Raw genomic sequence first — 19,480 nt, forward strand, 5'->3', positions numbered from 1 at the left:
GAGGCAGGTGCAGGGAGGTGGGGTTAGAAGAGCACAGGCCATTCAGCCTGGAGAGAGCACCTTAGAGGGAAAGTGATTACTGAGAGCCGGGCATGGTGGCGCACACTTGTAATCCCAGCATTCGGGAGGCTGAGCCCGGAGAAGCGCGGTTCGCGGACAGCCTCAGCTACTTAATGAGGCCCTCCGCAACTTAGTGAGAGCCTGTTTCAAAATAAAGAATAAAAAATAGGGCAGGGGTTGTAGCTCGGAGGTCAAATGCCCCTGGGTTCCATCCCCAGACCCGCAAAAACAAAACAAAACAAAAAAAAGTGATTACTGACCTGGAGCCCACGGGGGAGCTTCAGAGAAAGATGGACTGCTTGTTCAGGTCCACGAGAGAAGCAGGAAGAGCCAGACTCAGGCTGAGAAAGGAAAATGGCGTTTGGGAAGTAGGAAGAAAATCCTTTTGGAAGAGTGGGCCAGCAGTGCCGGGTGGGCGATGGCCCCCGAGCGCGGTTCCGTGTTCTGTGATGTCACTGAAGAGGGAGTAGGGGAGCAGGGCTGGGCTCCAGCTGCTCCATTTCCTCTCCCCTCCGGAGCCAGGTAGCTTCTGGGGTGAGGGGAGGGGAGCTGAGTGATACAGGCGTCCCAGCCCAGCCTCCCCTCCGGCCCCCAGCCTCCACCACGTTTATGGAGAGGGGTTAGCCAGTGTGAGTCACCTCCGAGAGAGCAAGCAGCGCGTCTGGTACGAGGTTCAGCTGCTGAAGAGCCGCCGCCAGAACAGCCTTTTGTTCTTCAGTTTCTAGAAAACCTCAGGAACCGCGTGGGAACTCGGCCGCCCAGGACACTGGCCGCTCTGTGACTGTGGCAGTGGACGTGTCTCCTCTAACCCTATGAGCTTTGAAGTCACTGCGGTCACTTTCTTCATCCTCCTCCTAATCTGCCTCTTTTGCATCTTTCTTTTATTGTTGGTTTTTTTATATAAATGGTATAAAATCCATGTTGATAAATTGGGATCATGTTTCAAGTCACACTAGAAAATGTACCTAGAAATTATATAAGACAATGTAAAATAGAAAAAAATGACACTGCGGCTATCTACTTTTCCATTTCGGGTTCCAGCCGGGTGTGGCTGCGCACGCCTGTGAGCTAGTACTTGGGAGGCTGAGGCGGGAGGACCGGGAGGTTTGCAAGTTTGAAAACAGCCGCTGCAACTTAAGAGACTCCCCGTAACCTAGCAGACCTTGTTTCAAAGTAAACAAACACAAAAGGGGCTGGGGGTGTACTTGGAGGTAGGATGACCTTGGAGGTAGGATGACCTTGGGTTTAATTCCCAGTATACAAAACAAATAAATGCTAATTTCCTGTCTGAAAGTAAATTTCTATGCCACACTGTAGACTTAGAGTCCTTTTTCCTTTTCTGAAGTTTCTGCTTTTTGCTTTTAAGTTTCCAAGTCAAGAAAGATGAGACAGAAAAAGTTCCCTGTACGGATGCTAACGAAGGGGAAGCGTGCTCCCCTGCTAACGTGGAGACCAACGGTCCAGCAGAACAGGAAAAGTCTGTACCTGAGATGCGGGAGAAGGCCCTTTTGTATGTAATCCTGTCGCTTGAGGTGCATGAATTTCTAAAACCCCATTGATTGGTTTTCCAGGGTCCTAATGGAAATCACGAACTTGAATGCACCAGTGAGGCCAGGCATTCTGGTCCAGAGACGGAGTAGGGAAGGGATGGACACAGCCCTAGAGGACAAGGAGGACGTGGAGGACGTGGAGGCGGAGGAGGAGGACAAGCTTAAAGAGCGGCAGGAGCCTGAGCATGCTGGGGAGACTGATCAAGAGGTGATGTCCTTTCCCTTCTCTCAAGGGGCAGGTTAGGACTTACATTTGAGAAAGAGGAAAGCAACTCAGCTAGATATAATAAGAAGGGGTGGCGCTGCCAGTGACTTGGGTTTGTGACTGGGATGAATCCGATGTCCACGGTCATTCAAAACATTCTTCTAAGCAGCCGGGCATGGTGGTGCATGCTGTAATCCCAGCACTCGGGAGGCTGAGACAGGAGGATCACGGTTCGTGGACAGATAGCCTCGGCTACTTAGTGAGGCCCTCTGCAACTCAGTGAGACCCTGTTTCAAAATAAAGAATAAAAAAATAGGGCAGGGGGTGTAGCTTGGAGGTCAAATGCCCCTGGGTTCCATCCCCAGACCCTAAAAAAAAAAAAAAAAAAAAAATTCTAGCGGGGTGTAGTAGTGCCCGCTGTAAGCCCAGTACTTGGGAGGCTGAGACAGGTTCTCAGGCAGCTTCAGCTACCTAGTGAGGCCTCTGCAACTTAGTAAGACCCTGTTTCAAAATAAATAATAATAGTAATAAAATAGAATCAAAGTCCAGTCACTAAGCCAAACATGAGGAGGAGGAAGGGGAGAGGGAACAGGATGGAAAATGGGGAAGGGAGAAAAAAATAGGGCTGGAGGTATAGCTCCGAGGTAGAATCACTGTAAGTTCAATTCTCAGTACTGCAAAAAACAAAAACAAAAAAAAATTTTTTTCTAAACCAGGTGTGGTGGCACACACACACTACTACTTGGGAGGCTAAGACAGGAGAATTGTAGGTTCGAGGACAGCCTGAGGAAACAGACTCTCATCAACCTAGAGAAACCTGTCTCAAACTAAAAATAAAACTATAGAGCTAAGAGGCCGGGTGTGGTGGCGCACGCTTGTAATCCCAGCATTTGGGAGGCTGAGACAGGAGGATCATAGTTCGTGGACAGCCTCAGCTACTTAGTGAGACCCTGTTTCAAAATTTAAAAAGCCTAAAAAAAAATAGGGCTAGGAGTATAGCTTGGAGGTACAGTGCCCCTGGGTTACATCCCCAGGACCTCAAAACAAACAAACAAAAACAAACAAACAAACAAACTATAGGGCTGGGGCATAGCTCAGAAGTAGAATATCCCTGGGTTCAATCCCCACTGTCATCCTCCCCTGACACACAAAGTAAAACATTCTTTTGAGTCTTTTTTTTTTTCTTTTTTCTTTCAGTGGTACCGAGGATTGAACCCAGGGGCATTCTACCTCCGAGCTCCATCCACAACCCTAGTTTATTCTTTGTGTGTGTGTGTGTGGGGTGGGTCTGGGGGTGGAACCCAGGGGCATTTGACCTCCGAGCTACACCCCCTGCCCTGTTTTTTTTTTTTTAAATTCTTTATTTGAAACAGGGTATCACTAAGTTGCAGAGAACCTCACTAAGTAGCTGAGGGTGTCCGTGAACCGCGATCCTTCAGTCTCAGCCTCCCAAATGCTGGGATTACAAAGCCACCATGCCCGGCTTATTCTTTAATTTGAAACAGGGTCTCATTGAGTTGCAGAAGGCCTAAGTAGCTTAGGTTGGCCGCAAACCTGCACTCCTCCTGTCTCGGCCTCCCAAGTACTGGGATTGCCAGACTGTGCCACCATGTCCAGTTTTTTTTATTTATTTGCAGTAGTAGGAATGGAACCCAAGGGCATTCTACCTCTGAGCTACACCCCCTGCCCTATTTTTTATTCTTTATTTTGAAACAGGGCCTCACTGAGTTGCAGAGGACCTCACTAAGTAGCTGAGGCTGTCCTCGAATGGCGATCCTCCTTGTCTCAGCCTCCCGAATGCTGGGATTACATGCATGCACCACCATGCCCAGGTTGTTTTTAAATTTTGAAACAGGGTCTCACTAGGTTGATGAGAATCTCACTATTTGCTGAGGCTGTCCTTGAACCCATGATCCTCCTATCTCAGCTTCCCAAGTACTGTGATTACAGGGTTACACCACCATGCCCAGCTGAAGGTATAATTAATTAATTAATTAATTAATCTTTGCAGTATTGGGGATTACCCAGGGCATTCTACCTCTATTTTCCAGCCCTAATTTTTTTGTTGTTGTTGTTGGTACTGGGGTTCCTGGAAACCCTTCTATCTCCATGCTACACTCCCAGACATACATATATATATATATATTTGTTTTTTTTTTGTTTTTTTTTTGTTTTGTTTTTGGTGGTACTGGGGTTCCTGGAAGCCCTTCTACCTCTGGGCTACACTCCCAGACCTATTTTTATATTTTTATTTGGAAACAGGGTCTCCTAAGCCAGCGCGCGGCTGGCTTCGAACCTGCGCAATCCTCCTGTCTCTGCCTCCCAAGCGCGGGGATTACAAGCGTGCGCCACCACGCCCGGCCATATATATATATTTGAAACAGGGTCTCTTAAGCCAACAAGGCTGGCTTCGAACCTGCGCGATCCTCCTGTCTCTGTGTCCCAAGCGCAGGGATTACAAGCGTGCGCCACCATGCCCGGTTCCTATTTTTTTTTTTTTTTTTTCAGGTCTGGGGATAGAACCCGGGGACATTCGACCTCTGAGCTACACCTCCTGCCCTAGTTTTTATTCTTTATTTTGAAACCGGGTCTCGCTGAGTTGCAGAGGGCCTCACTAAGTAGCTGAGGCTGTCCGCGAACCGTGATCCATGGGTCTCAGCCTCCTGAATGCTGGGATTACAAACCTGCGCCACCACGCCCGGCTAGAGCTATAATTTTAGACGCAGGATTTGTTATCTTCGTAAATGGATCATTTATACTATTTGTCCTATTCCCTTGCAGGGTGAAAATTTGCAGAAACCATCCACACCTTTCAGCAGAACCCCTTCAGTCGCTGACAACACCAAAAGACCTTTAAAAGGAGTGACCTTCTCGAGGGAGGTCATTGTTGTGGATCTGGGGAATCAATACCCTGCACCTCGAAGCTATACTCGACAGCATAAAGAGAGAAAATGAAGCTCAAGAGGGCTGAGGGTGAAAGAAACGCACCTTGGAACAACCCTGAGGTGACAGGGCCGTCACGTGACAACAGCAAGACCCTAGCAGTTCAGCAAATGCAGACGGCGCCCTGCCTTTGTACAGGAGGGAGTGGGCCACATGCAGAACTCTAAAGAAAATACTCAGAACTTCAATATGGTTGTTTTTTAAAAAAAAACTCCTCAAATCTGAGTTAATAAATTAATTGTATGAGGTGTCCTTAAAATTCTGTCTACTCAACACTGTCCTCAAATGTGAATAAAGTGTGTGTGTGTGCGTGCGTGCGTGCGTGCGTGCGTGTGTGTGTGTGTGTGTGTTATTGAGGATGGAACCCAGGGACAGTTTGCCTTTGAGTTACGCCTCTAGCTCTATTCATTTAACTAATTTATTGTGAGAGTAACAATGGACAATCTTTTTTTTTTTTGTAGTGTTGGGGATGGAACCCAGGGCCATTCTACCTCCAAGCTACACCCATTGCCCTATTATTTATTCTTTATTTTGAAACAGGGTCTCACTGAGTTGCAGAGGGCCTCATTAAGTAGCTGAGGCTGGCCCCAACCTGATATCCTCCTGTCTCAGCTTCCCAAGTACTGGGATTACAGTCGTGCGCCATCATGCCGGCCTTGTTTTTGTTTTTAATATGCTTTTATTGGTGCTATTCTTTTATTTTGAATTAGTCTCACTAAGTTACAGAGGGCCTGAGTTGCTGAGGCTGGCCTCGAACCTGTGATCCTCCTATCTCAGCCTCCTAAGTACTGGGATCACAGGTGTGTGCTACCATGCCCATTTCCACATAACATCTTAATGATTATAGCTTCTGCCTTTGCCAGCTGCTAGTGACCACGTCTAAATCTTACCATGTACTGTTCTATCAGTAACATTCTGAATTGGGTGAAGGATGACCAGCTCATTAATGGAGCAGAAGGCGGAGCCAGGAACCCAGCCAATCCTTCCCTCATGTCCTCTTGTCCACGAGCTGGTGGAGGATGAATGCACAGTGCCGTTTTGTTTTGGGGTCAACGCCCTGTAGAACATTTCGTAAAACCGTGGTAGCTCTCCGAAGAGGATGTGGTAATGCAGCAGCTCCAGTAAGCAAAGGAGATGTTCTCGTCCCGGGGTGTCTCAGGCTGAGCACAGCCGGGGCACGCAGGGCTGAGCAGCCAGGCGCTCCCTCTTCCTCCCTCCTCCCCGTTGTCCTCCCCATTGTCCCTCCTCCTTTCTCCTCCTTGTTTTCCCTCCTCCCCGTCATCCTCCCTCCTCCCCCTCCTCCCCGTCATCCTCCCTTCTCCCCCCTCCTCCCCGCCCTCCGCCCACTTTATCTGCCAGGTGCAGCGCCTCCTGCACCGAGTCCGCGCCAAGTCCTCGTGGAGGGCGGAGCCTGGGGAGCCTGGGCCCCGCCCGGCCGCGTCTCTGGTCACGTGAGTCAGAGGCGAGGCCGGCTGGGGAGCCCGGCCTCCGGCCTCGGCCTCGTGGAGGCCGGCGTCCGCCCCGCGGCCTGGGGAGGGGCTCGCGGGCACTTTCTGGCGCCGGAAGCGCCTGCCGCCGCCATGGCCGAGTGGGGCCGGGGGCCGCGCTGGATCGTGGAGGAGGGGAGGACGGCGCCGACGGGGACAACTCGTGCGGCGGCGGCGGGCGGGCCTCCCTTCCCCCCGGCCTCCCTCCGCGGCCTCCCCCCGGCCTCCCGCCCGCCGAGGGCCGCCGGGCTGCGCGGGGAGCGGGGCTCTGCGCACTGCGGCGCCCCCTGCGGGCCTCCGCCCGCGGCCTCCGAGCTCCGGCAGGTACCGGGCGCTCGGCGATGCCGCCTGCCGCTCCTCCAGAGCTCAGGAGGGTGCGCTCCGGCCCAGGGCTGGGCACCCCGGGGATGGGCACCCTGGGCCTGGGCATTCGGGGATGGACACTCTAGTTCTGGGCACCTCTGAGTCTTAGCACCGGGGTCTGGGCACCTCTGGGCCTGGGCACCTCCGGGCATGGGCGCCTCCGGGTCTGGGCACCTCTGGACCTGGGCACCCGGGGATGGGCACCTCTGGGCCTGGGCACCTCCGGGCATGGGCGCCTCCGGGTCTGGGCACCTCTGGACCTGGGCACCCGGGGATGGGCACCTCTGGGCCTGGGCACCTCCGGGCATGGGCGCCTCCGGGCACGGGCGCCTCCAGGCTGTGGAGGGGCTGCCGGGGGTCCTGGGGCAGAGCCGGCGCCCGCCTGAGGGCTTGGCAGCACAACTTGGCTGTGCTGGAAGAGTGAGCTCCATGGACAGGGCTGACTTAGCCTGTTTCTGTCCCACAAAGAGAATATTATTTGAGACGGTTACATGTGGCCCAGGCTTTGCCCATGCACGACCAGTGGATGAGATTGCTAGACCCTCTTCCCCCATACAAGCCAGTATTTCATTTTTGTTGTTTGGCATTGGGGACTGAACTCAGAGGCATTGTACCTCCAGGTACTCCCAGCCCAATTTTATTTCTTACTTGGAAATAGGGTCTCACTAGGTTGCAGAGAAGAAGCCGGCTTTGAACCTCTGATCCTCCTGTCTCAGGCTCCCAAGTACTGGGATTACAAGTGTGGCCGCCACACCTGGCTTCAAGCCAGTGTTTGTAAAACAAAATACGACTTTACATGGTGGATAATAATGTCTTAAGGAACCGACCGGGAGGATTCAAAGATGCGTGGCCCAAAGCTCCTTAGTGAGTCACTGGGGGCGGACCCTCACCCTGCGTGTCTGGTGAGGCTGGGCACCACGCACCCAGGTCGGCACCACGCACCCAGGTGGACCCCTGTGCCCTCTGGTCCTTGCAGGACAGAGCGTGATGCCAGCAGCGGGTCCAAGGGAAAGCTCCGAGAACTCCTGGTGGGCACTGTTGTGGAGAACGTGGCTGGCTGCGGCGAGATCTGCGAGCTGAAGCAGGTGGAAGGCGAGGCCTTGTGCAGCAGCCGCACAGGAAAGTCGATCTACGAGTGGACCGTCAAGCTGGGCCGGAAAGGTGCCGGGCTCCGGTGGGCTGGTGGCGGCCTCGGACGCATGCAGTCCGTTTGGTTCATTCAGTCAGGGAGTCTTTCAGGACTCTGCCCTGGGCCCCGCGCTTGATGGCCCCTGAGTTGGTGTTAGTGGTCCTGATACCCCGGCCTTTGAAGTTGCTTGGTCTCGAAAGCTCTGGCTGTGCTCTTTTCTGGCGTTCAGGTTGGACCCTTTTCTACAGGCCCCTGTGACCGAGAGCCTCATGGGAGTGCTCCTCGTAGAGCTCCCTGCCTGCAGGAGCCTGCCTCCCCAGCTTTTTATTCTGAGATGCCCTCACCATCCTGAAACTAACTACAAACCCTCCCTTGCACACTCCCTACTTCATTTCTCCCGAAGTGCTGACGCTTAGTGTACTATGTTTGGTTTCTTAAAGATTTCATTTAAAGCCGGGCATGGTGGTGCACGCTTGTAATCCCAGCATTCGGGAGACTGAGACTGGAGGATTGCGGTTCACGGACAGCCTCAGCTACTTAGCGAGGTCCTTTGCAACTCAGTGAGACCCTGTTTCAAAATAAAGAATAAAACATAGGGCTGGGGCATAGCTTGGAGGTAGACTGCTCCTGGGTTCCATCCCCAATACTGGGGGGAAAAAGATTTCATTTAGCTGGGCGTGGTGTCCCACACTTATAATCCCAGTACTTGGGAGGCCGAGACAGGAGGATCCCACAGGTTCAAAGCCAGCCTCAGTTACTTAGGCTCTCAGCTGCTTGGTGAGACTGTTTCCAAATAAAATATAGGTCTGGGTGTGTAGCCTGGATAGAAAGCCCGTAAGTTCCATTCCCAATACAGAAAAAAAAAAAAAAAAGATTTTGTTTAATGGCCTCATTCAGCAGGACAGAGATTTATTTAATTTAATGGTACTGGGAATTGAACCCAGGAACCTCTGAGCTACACCCCTAGCCCTTTTGTATTCCTTTGTCTTTTTTTTTTTTTTCCCAGTACTGAGGATGGAACCCAGGGACATTGTATCTTTTAGCTACACTCCCAGCCCGATTTTGTATTCTTTAGTTTGAGACAGGGTCTCACTGAGCTGCAGAGGGCCTCACTAAGTAGCTGAGGTTGGCCTCTGACCATGATCCTCCTGTCTCAGCCTCCCGAATCCTGGGATCACAAGCGTGCACCACCACGCCTGGCCTTATTCTTTTGTTTTTAAAACAGTGTCTTGCCACGTTGCTGAGGCTGGCCTCTAACCTGTGGTCTTCCTGTCTCCTCCCAAGAACTGGGATTACAGTTGTGAGTCACCATATAGACCTATTTTTTTTTTTTTTTTTTTTTTAGGTACTAGAGATAGAACCCAAGAGCATTCTACCTCCAAGCTACACCCCCAGCCCTATTTTTTTATTCGTCATTTTGAAACAGGGTCTCACTGAGTTAAGGCTGTCTGCAAACCACAATTCTCCTGTCTCAACCTCCCAAATGCTTGGATTACAAGCTTGGGCCACCACGCTTAGCTCATGCAGACCTGTTTTGTATTTTATTTGGAAACAGGGTCTCACTAAGTTGCTAAGAGCCTAAGTAAGTAGCTGAGGCTTGTTTTGAACCTGTGCGATTCTAGCTGGCGCACACTTGTAATCCCAGCGCTTGGGAGGTTGAGACAGGAGGATCATACAGGTTCGAAGCCAGCCTCAGCTACTTAGTGAGGCTCTCAGCAACTTAGTGAGACCCTGTTTCCAAATAAAGTATAAAATAGGTCTGGGAATAGAGCCCAGAGGTAGAAAAGCCCCTGGGTTCTACCCAACAGTACCACAAAAAAAAAAAAAAAAGAAAAGAAAAGAAAAAAGAAAAAAAATTAAACAGGGTCTCTCTAGATCGCTAGATTGATGAGAGTCTCACTACTTGCTGAGGCTGTCCTGGAACCTGTGAGCCTCCTGTCTTGGCCTCCCAACTACAGGCCAGGGATTATAGGTATTCACTATCTTGACTGGTTTCTGGCTTGATTTTTTTATTTTTATTTTTATTTCAAAATAGGGTTTCACTAGCCAGGGATTGTGGCACATGCTTGTAATCCCAGTACTTGGGAGGCTGAGACAGGAGGATCGCAGGTTCACAGCCAGCCTCAGCTACTCAGTGAGGCCCTCTGCAACTTAGTGATATCTTAATTTTAAATTAAGAATAAAAAATGGGGCTGAGGGTGCAGCTTGGAGGTAGAATGCCCCTAGGTTCAACCCCCAGTTCTGCAAAAAAACAAAAACAAAAACAAAAACAACAAAAAAAGAGGGTTTTAATAGATGCATGAGAATCTTACTACTTACTACTTACTGAGGCTGTTTTTTTTTGAACCTGTGATCCTCTTGTCTTAGCTTCTCAAGTACTGGGATTACAGGAGTGCATCACCACACATGGCTTTTATTTTTTATCTCTTAAATATATATATATTTTTTTGCCGTAGTAGGGATGGAAATCAGGGGCACTGTACCTCCGAGCTACACCCTCAGCCCTATTTTTTAGTCCTTTCTATGTTTGAAACAGGGTCTCACTGAGTTGCGAAGGGCCTTGTTAAGTAGCTGAGGCTGTCCGCGAACTGTGATCCTCCAGGCTCTGTCTCCCGAATGCTGGGATTACAAGAGTGCGCCACCATGCCCGGCCTTTGATTTTTTATTTTGAAACAGGGTCTCAGAGTTACAAAGGGCCTCACTAAGTAACTGAGGCTGTCCTCGAATTACAGTCCTCCTGTCTTAGCCTCCCAAATGTTTGGATAATAAGTTGCGCCACTACGCCCAGCTCAGATCATGTGTCTTTTGCTGTGTCTGATTTCTGAATATTTCAGTAGCTGGGCTTGCTAAGTAAACCTAGCACTCATTTTTTTTTTTCTTTTTCTAGTACTAGGAATTGAATCCAGGGACACTGTATTCCATTCTTTACCCTCAGCCCTTTTTTTTTTTTTTTTTTTTTTTTTTTTTGCAAAAGGGGTATCTCTAAGTTTCTGGGAGCCTTGCTGAGTTGCTGAGGCTGGCTTCAAACCTATAATCTTCCTGTCTCATCCTCCCAAGTACTGGGATCACAGGATGTGCTGCCATGCCCGGCTTCCCCAGTGTTTTTTGTTTGTTGGTTTGTTTGTTATTTTGTGTTATTGGGGATGGGCATTCTACCTCTGAGCTACACCCAGCCCCATATATAAATATAAATATAAATATATATATATATATATTTTTTTTTTTTTGCGGGTCTGGGGATGGAACCCAGGGGCATTTGACCTCTGAGCCACACCCCCTGCCCATTTTTTATTCTTTATTTTGAAACAGGGTCTCACTGAGTTGCAAAGGGCCTCACTAAGTTAGCTGAGGCTGTCCTCAAGCTGTGATCCTCCCGTCTCAGCCTCCCTCATGCTGGGATTACAAATGTGCACCACCACGTCCAGCTCCCAGTACTCATTTTGATTTTGAGCATAACCAGACTAGTCCTCCCCCACCCCAGATCAGCATAATGAAAGAGCTGGGCCATTTGGTTAGTCAGGGCAGTTTTGCATAAAACCAGTTATTTTCTTAATCAAAGATCCATTTTGCTCATCTTAGGTTCAGTGAAAGAATCTGGTGCCAAGCAACAAGGGATTGATTGGAATACCGAGCCTTTCTGAAGAAAATGAAGTCGATGACGCTGAGGTACCCGTGGGTTTCTTCCTCTAAATCCAGTGTCTGTCGTGGATGGCGGGCGTCGGAAATTCTCAGGCTGGGCTTGGGTCATGGGTTGTGCAGAGCTTGACTCCCAGCAAGGCTTACTCTGCCCGCTTGGGGCTGGAGGAAAGGGAGGGAGTCCCGAGAACTCGGGTCCCCTGGGCCCGGGAGCCGCCTGGGAAGGCACTGACTCCAGCCGCCCGGTCGCACAGTGGCTTAGCTGACGCCTCCTGGTGCCGCGGGCCAAGTGCGACCTGCGTGACCTGCGTGGTGCTCGGGCCGCGCGTGGCTTGCTGAACGTGGCCCGTTTCCCTTCCCTGTGTCCGTGCTGTCTCTTTAGCGGTGACAGCTCTTAACCTTTAGCTCTGACCTTCCCCGGGTGTGTCTCCCGGTTTTTCATAAACTAACTGGTTAGTTTGTGTGGCTGTTTGTGTTCTTCATAAACTGTTTATGGTTTGCATAAACTTACTGGTTAGCTTGTGTGGCCTGCTTGCAGGGAGTGCCTTTGTGCTCAGTCTGGCTCTGGGGGGGGGCCTCCTGAAGAGCAGCTTTGGGGGTGTAACTACCTCAAAGGCTTCCTGAGGGTTAAGAGCTGCAGGATGCTGAGCAGTGTGGAGACTCGCCGTCATGAGGGTTGTCAAAGCCTGTGAAAACGGCTGTCCCGCACGCACCTGCGGCGCCTGGTTCTGTATGCGGGGCTGGGATTTTCCTTTATTAGATTCAGAGCATCAGCTGAGCAGCTTTTCCCCAGCATGTTAACCTGGTCTTTTAGATTTTATCCCTCACACTGTGCATGGTGGTATATGCATGTCATCCTAGTACAGGGGAGGCTGAGATAGGAGGCTCACAGCTTCAAGGTCAGCCTCAGCAAGTAGTGAGACCCTAGTTTTTTCCCCCCCAGTATTGTACTGGAGATGGAACCCAGGGGCATTCTACCTCCAAGCTATACCCCTAGCCCTATATTTTAGTGTTTATTTTTTGAAACAGGGTCTCCCTGAGTTGCAAAGGGCCTCACTAAGTAACTGAGGCTGTCTGCGAACCATGATCCTCCTTTCTCAGCCTCCCAAGTACTGGGATTACAAGCCTGTGCCACCACGCCCGGCTAGGAAATAATTTTAATAATGTGTTTTATTTAACCAGATATAATAAAAATGTTTTTAACATGCAATTTTTTTTTTTTTTTGGTGGTACTGGGGTTCATGGAAACCCTTCTACCTCTGGGCTACACTCCCAGACCCATTTTTATATTTTTATTTGGCAACAGGGTCTCTTAAGCCAGAGAGGTTGGCTTCGAACCTGCTCCATCCTCCTGTCTCTGCCTCCCAAGTGCGGGGATTACAAGCATGCACCAGCCACCATGCCCAGCTATTCTTTATGTTTAAAACTGGGTCTCAGAGCCGGGCGCGATGGCGCAGACTTGTAATCCCCGCGCTTGGGAGGCTGAGACAGGAAGATCGCACAGGTTCGTAGCCAGCCTCGCTGGTTTAAGAGACTCTGTTTCTAAATAAAATATAAAAAAATAAGTCTGGGAGTGTAGCCCAGAGGTAGAAAGCTCCCGGGTTCCATCCCCAGTACCACCGAAAAAAAATTTTTTTAATGTGGTTGGTACAAAAAATTTTGTTTGGTGGTACTGGGGATGGAACCCTTCTACCTCTGGGCTACACTCCCAGACCTATTTTATATTTTATTTGAAAACAGGATCTCACTAAGCTGCTGAGGTTGGCTTCGAATGTGTGATCCTTCTGTCTCAGCCTCCTAAGTACTGGGATTACAGGTGTGCGCCACCATGCCCAGCTATTAATAGGTATTTTTTTTTTTTTTTTTTTTTTTTTTGGTGGTACTAGGGGTGGAACCCAGAAGCTTTCTATCTCTGGGCTATACTCCCAGACCTTTTTTTTTAATATTTTATTTGGAAACAGGGTCTCACTAAGTTGCTGAAAGCCTCACTAAGTAGCTGAGGCTGGCTTCTAACCCATGCAATCCTCCTGTCTCAGCCTCCCAAGCGCGTATTAATAGGTATTTGACTTTCCTTTTTGTACTATGTTTTTGGAGTCTGGTGTGTCTTATATTTAATACTAGTAGCACATTTCAGTTCAGACCAGCCACATTTCAAGGGCCCAGTAGTTACATGTGGCTAAGGGCTGCCACACTGGAAGAATACAATTCTGGATGCTGATAAAAGCCTCGGACATTAGCAATTTAACTCATGTATGTAAATGCATACAAGTTCAAATGCAAATTAAGGGATTCACATTCTGTAGAATCCATCAGAGATTTGGCCATGAGCCCCATGGTGGACCCTCTCCAGCTCTGCTACGGAGAAATTGTCACGGCTCTTACTCCCCGTCTTCATGGTTCTCTCATCCATATGGCCAAATGTAATAATACATTAAACTAGGTTTTCTTTAGGCTTGTATTTTTCTGATTTGTAGGTGAACGTGAGTAAAAAGAAAGGAGATGGGGTGCACTGAAGGGTCTCATGAAAACTGCAGGTGCCACCAAGGTCAGGGAGGCCCTTGGAGATTACCTGAAGGCACTTAGATGGGAAAGGAGGCCTCCCTGGGAACCAGAGGCTCTCTTTCCTCTTTACCCAAGCTGTGCTCTGCACTGTGGTCTGGATTCTCAGGTTAGGCTCTAGAAACACTTCTTTATATTGCAGAATAAATTGTATTCTGGATGTTGAGAGTTAGTCACGGGTAAGACCATAATTGCTGGTCATCGGTATTATACACAGTGTGGACCATTTTGCCTACAGGCTTGTAACTGTAGTCTTCTGGAAAATCATTTGATCAGCCGGGCGTGGTGGCGCACGCTTGTAATCCCTGCGCTTGGGAGGCTGAGACAGGAGGATTGCGCAGGTTCGAAGCCAGCCTCAGCTACTTAGTGAGGTTCTCAGCAACTTAGTGAGATCCTGTTTCCAAATAAAATATAAAATAGGTCTGGAGTGTAGCCCGGAGGTAGAAAGCCTCTGGGTTCCACCCCCAGTACCACACACACAAAAAAAAAAAAAAAAAAGAAAAAAGAAAAAATAATAATCATCATCATTTGATCAGTTGTTTGGTGTAATTGTGAAATTCCTGTCTTCCCTGCTAGACTATAAGTTCCATGAGAGCAGGGAAGGTGTCTGTCTTGTTCATTGCTGTCTTCAGCATCTAGCACACTGCCTGACACATAGTAGGTGCTTAATAAATCTTGTTGAATGAGTGAATGTGTGCATGAAAGTGACTGCAGGTATTGTAGGCGTAGTTGAGTATACCTGGATAATCCCTAGTCTGCCTGGAAGTGAGGTCATTGTGTTCTCTCCTTAAATTAGAGAGTTGCCCTCAGGGCCTCCCCACACTGCAGCTCGGCCGCTCCCGAGCATCTGGGTCTTGGCGCAGATGGGTTTGGGGCTACTCTTCTTCCCAGGAGACTGCATGTGTCTGGCTCGCAAGTTGGAAGACCGAGAACAAGCTTTGAGGTGGGGGCAAAGCAGTAAGAAAGAGTCTAGTTTTGACAGTGGGTGAAGGCCAGAAAACCACTTGTAGTTAATCAAAATTTAGCTACTTAGAAAAGAACTTCAGACGCCAGGCGTGGTGGCGCACACTTGTGATCCCAGCATTCCAGAGGCAGAGACTGAAGAATCGCGGTTCGCAGACAGTCTCAACTACTTAGTGAGGCCCTCCACAACTCAGTGAGACCCTGTTTCAAAATAAAGAATAAAAAAATTGACAGGGAGTATAGCTCGAAGGTCAAATGCCTCTGGGTTCCATCCCCAGACCCACAAAAAAAGGAAAAAAGAAAAGAACTTCAGAGCCGGGCGAGGTAACGTGTGCTTGTGATCCCAGTACTTGGTAGACTGAGACAAGATAATTGCAGGTTCGAGGACAACCTCAACAAATAGTGGGACTCTGATCAACCTAGCCGGACCCTATTTCAAAATTAAAATAGGTTTGGGGGAGCTGGGCATGATGGCGCACACCTGTAATCCCAATACTTGGGATGCTGAGACAGGAAGATTGTAGGTCTGTGGCCAGCCTCAGCAACTTAATGAGGCCCTCTGCAACTTGACCCTGTTTCAAAATAAAATAAAAAAAGAATAAATTAGGGCTGAGGCTATTGCTCTGAATTAGAACGCCCATGGGTTCAATTCCCAACATTACACATACACACAAAAATAGGGCTGGAGGTGTAGCTCAGAGACAGACTGCCCCTAGGGTTGTTTAATCTCCAGTGCCACAAAACAAAACTTTGGGAAATTTTACCTTTTTGAGAACTCAATAAAAGCAGGACATTTGAAAAAAAAAAAAAAAAAGGCCTTTTTTGCCTTGAAATTCATGATGTTAAGCGCCAGTAGTTTTTTATATAAATCAGTAGTTTATATGTGAAAACATGCAGGCATCTTGAAGTTGTCAAATGCTATAGGAATTCTTTGTATAGATATTAGTTTTCATTTTCTCACGTGTTTTGGGTTCTCTATATTATTTGTGTTTAAATGGAAATAGATCTTTATTAAAATCATTTTGTTCATAGAATTTACAGCAGGGATGATTTTACCAACAAAAGCTGTGTCAACCCAGGAATTGACTGTCCAAAGGAACCTGAATGAGAGCACCTTGCAGGGAGGCCCGTGGGTGGCCAGGATGTGGTGGGGTGGGGACATGCTGGGTGAGTCAAAGCTCCAGTCGGCCTTCAGGTGGTGGAGGGCCTGGAGGATAGCAGCGAGGGGCACTGGGCCACCCTTGCATCCTCTGGGAACCTCTAAGGTCTGCTGTTTTGTTGTGGAAATGATAAAAGGAGACTTTAGTTATGCTGGTGATTGTAGCCAGGGCCTCAACACAGGCTGGGCAAGTGCCACTCTAGCTTGAGACCTTTATTCTTCATGGGAGGGAATGTGTGAAGAGGTCTTTTGTGAGATACTCAGTTTAATTCAACACTGTCCTGTGCTTGACAAGATTACAAATCAGGTGACTGAGGCTCCCATACCAAATGGAAGAGCCTTCTCTCCTGATTTTGGGACTGGGAGATTTGTAAATCCTGGAGTTGAGGAGTGTGTGTAGGGGGTGTAACCGGCATCCTCATGCCGCCGGATGTATTTGTATGTTCACCTGGGGACTGGGGGTGTTCTCTGCCTGAGATCAGAGCTGAGCGCTCACAGGCACAGCGAGCTGCTTCCACAGACATGATGATGGGGCAGAAAGTAAATGCCTCTCGTGTTGCCGTCACCGTCTGCCAAGGGTGGGTTTGGGATGTGTCTATTTCACTGGGAAGACTGCCATGCACCCAGCAGCGTTCTCGGCGTGCTCAGGGACCCTCCTCTCTTCTCGGGTTCAGGCCTCATCTCCAGTCGCCTTGGGTGTAAGGATTCCCACAGTGGCGCTGCGTATGACGGAACTCTGACACCACGGTAGAGCAGCTGTATGGCATCTTTACTGTGAAAGATGTAAGTTAACTTGCTGAGCCGGCATCCTAAATGCTGGCATTGTGGGGAAAATGTGCCACAAAGATCAGGAGCTTGTTTTGCTTTTCCTGGTGACCATGTTTTTGATTGAAGGGGTCTGGCATGACAGTGATGGAAATGGAGGGTGGCTTCTGAATGATTCGAGGGGACAGAGATGGTGTTTTTTTGGTTTGTATCAACAATTAGGGGCATATAGCACTTGACCATTTTCTCCTTAGGAAGAGAAAGCTTTTGTGTTTTATATACTTTGTTTAGATTAAGGAGGTAGCCGGGCGTGGCGGCGCACGCTTGTAATCCCAGCATTTGGGAGGCTGAGACAGGAGGACAGACAGCCTCAGCTACTTAGGCTCTTTGAAACTCAATGAGACCCTGTTTCAAAATAAAGAATAAAAAAATAGGGCAGGGGGTGTGGCTCAGAGGGCAAATGCCTCAGGGTTCCATGCCCAGACCCGAAAAGAAAAAAAATAGATCAAGGAGGTAATAGCCAGCTGGGTGTGGTGGCACACACTTGTAATTGTAGTACTTGGGAGGCTGAGACAGGAGGATCACAGTTCTTGGCCAGCTCAGTTACTTAGTGAGGCCCTGTGCAACTTAGTGAGACCCTGTTTCAAAGTAAAGAGTAAAAAATTGGGCTGCTGGGGTGTAGCTCGGAAGTAGAAGGTCCCTGGGTTCAATTCTCAGTACTAAAAAAAAAGCCCACTGGGCAGGCAGCTCAGTGGTAAAGTGTTCACCTGGGATCTACAAGGCCCTGGGTTTGATTCCCCACTAAGTTAACAGCATGTGCTGTAATAATGTTTACTGTGTTTTCCTTGGTTAGTTGGTGCAAAAATTTTCCAAATCTCCTGCTATATTAGAAGCTGAAAAGGGAAATTCCAGATGTTTGATGGGAATATCACTGGTGAATATATAGAACTGGTAAGTAATTGTGGGGTTAAATACATAAGATGGGACCTAATGCCCCTGGGTTCCACCAACCAGTACCACACACACACACATATAAAAGACTAAACCGGGCGTGTGTCACATGCTTATAATCCCAATACTTGGGAGGCTAATATAGGAGGATCAGGTAGGTTCGAAGCCAGCCTCAGCAACTTAGATCCTGTTTCCAAATAAAATACAAAAACTAGGTCTGGGAGTGTAGCCCAGAAGTAGAGTCCGTGGGTTTCAACTCCAGTACCACAAAAAAAAGAAAAAAAGAAAAGACTAAAGAAGAGGGCTGCCGGGCGTGGTGGCGCACGCTCGTAATCCCCGCGCTTGGGAGGCAGAGACAGGAGGATCGTGTGGTTCAAAGTCAGCTGTGCTGGCTTACGAGACCCTGTTTCCAAATAAAAAGTATAAAAAATAGGTTTGGGAGTGTAGCCCGGAGGTAGAAGGGCTTCCAGGAACCCCAGTACCACAAAAAAAAAAAAAAAAAAAAAAGCCGGGCGTGGTGGCGCACGCTTGTAATCCCCGCACTTGGGCGGCTGAGACAGGAGGATCACACAGGTTCGAAGCCAACCTCAGCTACTTAGGCTTTCAGTAACTTAGTGAGACCCTGTTTCCAAATAAAATATAAAATAGGTCTGGGAGTATAGCCTCTGGGTTCCACCCCTAGTACCACCAAAAAAAAAAAAAAAAAGAGGGCTGGGGATATCGTTCAGAGGTACAATGTTACTGGATTCTGTCTTCAGTACTACAAAAAAAAAAAAAAAAAAGTGTACCAATGCCAGGCGTGGTGGCGCACACTTGTAATTCCAGCATTTGGGAGGCTGAGACCAGAGGAAAGATTTGTGGACAGTCTCAGTCACTTGGGCCCTTTGCAACTCAGTGAGACCGTTTCAAAATAAGTAAAAAATAAGGCTGGGGGTGTACGTCTCTGGGTTCTATCCCCAGTACTGCAAGAAAAAAAAAGACTGAAACAGAAACAGGGCTGGCAGTTTATCTTGGTGGCAGTATATATGTCCATGGGTTCCATCCCCAGTACCGCACAAAAATTAGAGTTGATGTCAAATGTTACTTCGCTCAAGCTTGACATTACCTGTTTTGACATGTAAACTAATAGGCAGAGTATATTGCTGTTCATTGACTTTTCTAGTATTTAGGGGTGTTAATTCAATGGATTTTGTGTTGTATTGTGGAAAGTTTTAGAATGTGTTTTGAGTGGAATTCTTTTGTTTTCAGTTAAAAAACAGGAAGATCGTCATGAAATGGAGATATAGGAACTGGCTAGAAGGTATGTTGCATGCCCTCGTGGATAAGGGTCCAGTGACAGTAGAGTTGGACAACTTGTCTTTTTCCTAATGTAATAAGGCTCCCATTTTCCTTCCAGAACACTATGCAACAGTTGCACTGAGTTTTATGCCTACTCCAGGGCACACGAATTACAGTTGGACTGTAAAGGAGTTCCTGTCTATAAAGAAGAGAACAAGAAATTCTGTTGGCAGAAACAACATTTTGAAGAAATAAAAGGCTTACTGCAGCTGACCACCCTACATGGCTGAAGAGTTAGGTTTTATAAGGGCATTACTTTTTGTAGCAGAAAATGTCATGTTTATTTTTTCCCTATCCTTCCTTAAAAAAAAGAAGACTGTCTTAGTGAGGCCCTCTACAACTTAGTGAGACCCTGTTTCAAAATAAAATATA

General features: G+C 48.4%; 1 protein-coding gene and 1 pseudogene across 2 annotated transcripts; both read left to right on the plus strand.

Moving 5' to 3' along the window:
* Positions 1-872: 872 nt before the first annotated feature.
* LOC308273981 (uncharacterized protein C2orf74) lies at positions 873-4,770 on the plus strand (the record flags this gene model as incomplete). Its single annotated transcript, XM_080711370.1, has 4 exons — positions 873-967; positions 1,427-1,570; positions 1,632-1,818; positions 4,597-4,770. The coding sequence occupies 4 exons, from the start codon at positions 873-875 to the stop codon at positions 4,768-4,770; spliced, it is 600 nt and encodes a 199-aa protein (XP_080567496.1).
* A 1,568-nt stretch (positions 4,771-6,338) lies between these two features.
* LOC308273982 (activator of 90 kDa heat shock protein ATPase homolog 2-like) lies at positions 6,339-19,338 on the plus strand (annotated as a pseudogene). The gene is made up of 9 exons: positions 6,339-6,408; positions 7,585-7,769; positions 11,317-11,403; positions 13,848-14,041; positions 15,900-16,016; positions 16,729-16,837; positions 17,673-17,770; positions 19,019-19,070; positions 19,167-19,338. The product of its transcript is annotated as an activator of 90 kDa heat shock protein ATPase homolog 2-like (transcript).
* The last annotated feature ends 142 nt before the right edge of the window (positions 19,339-19,480 follow it).

Source organism: Muscardinus avellanarius (genome assembly GCF_963383645.1).
Source record: "Muscardinus avellanarius genome assembly, chromosome: 15".
Classification (NCBI taxonomy): domain Eukaryota; kingdom Metazoa; phylum Chordata; class Mammalia; order Rodentia; family Gliridae; genus Muscardinus; species Muscardinus avellanarius.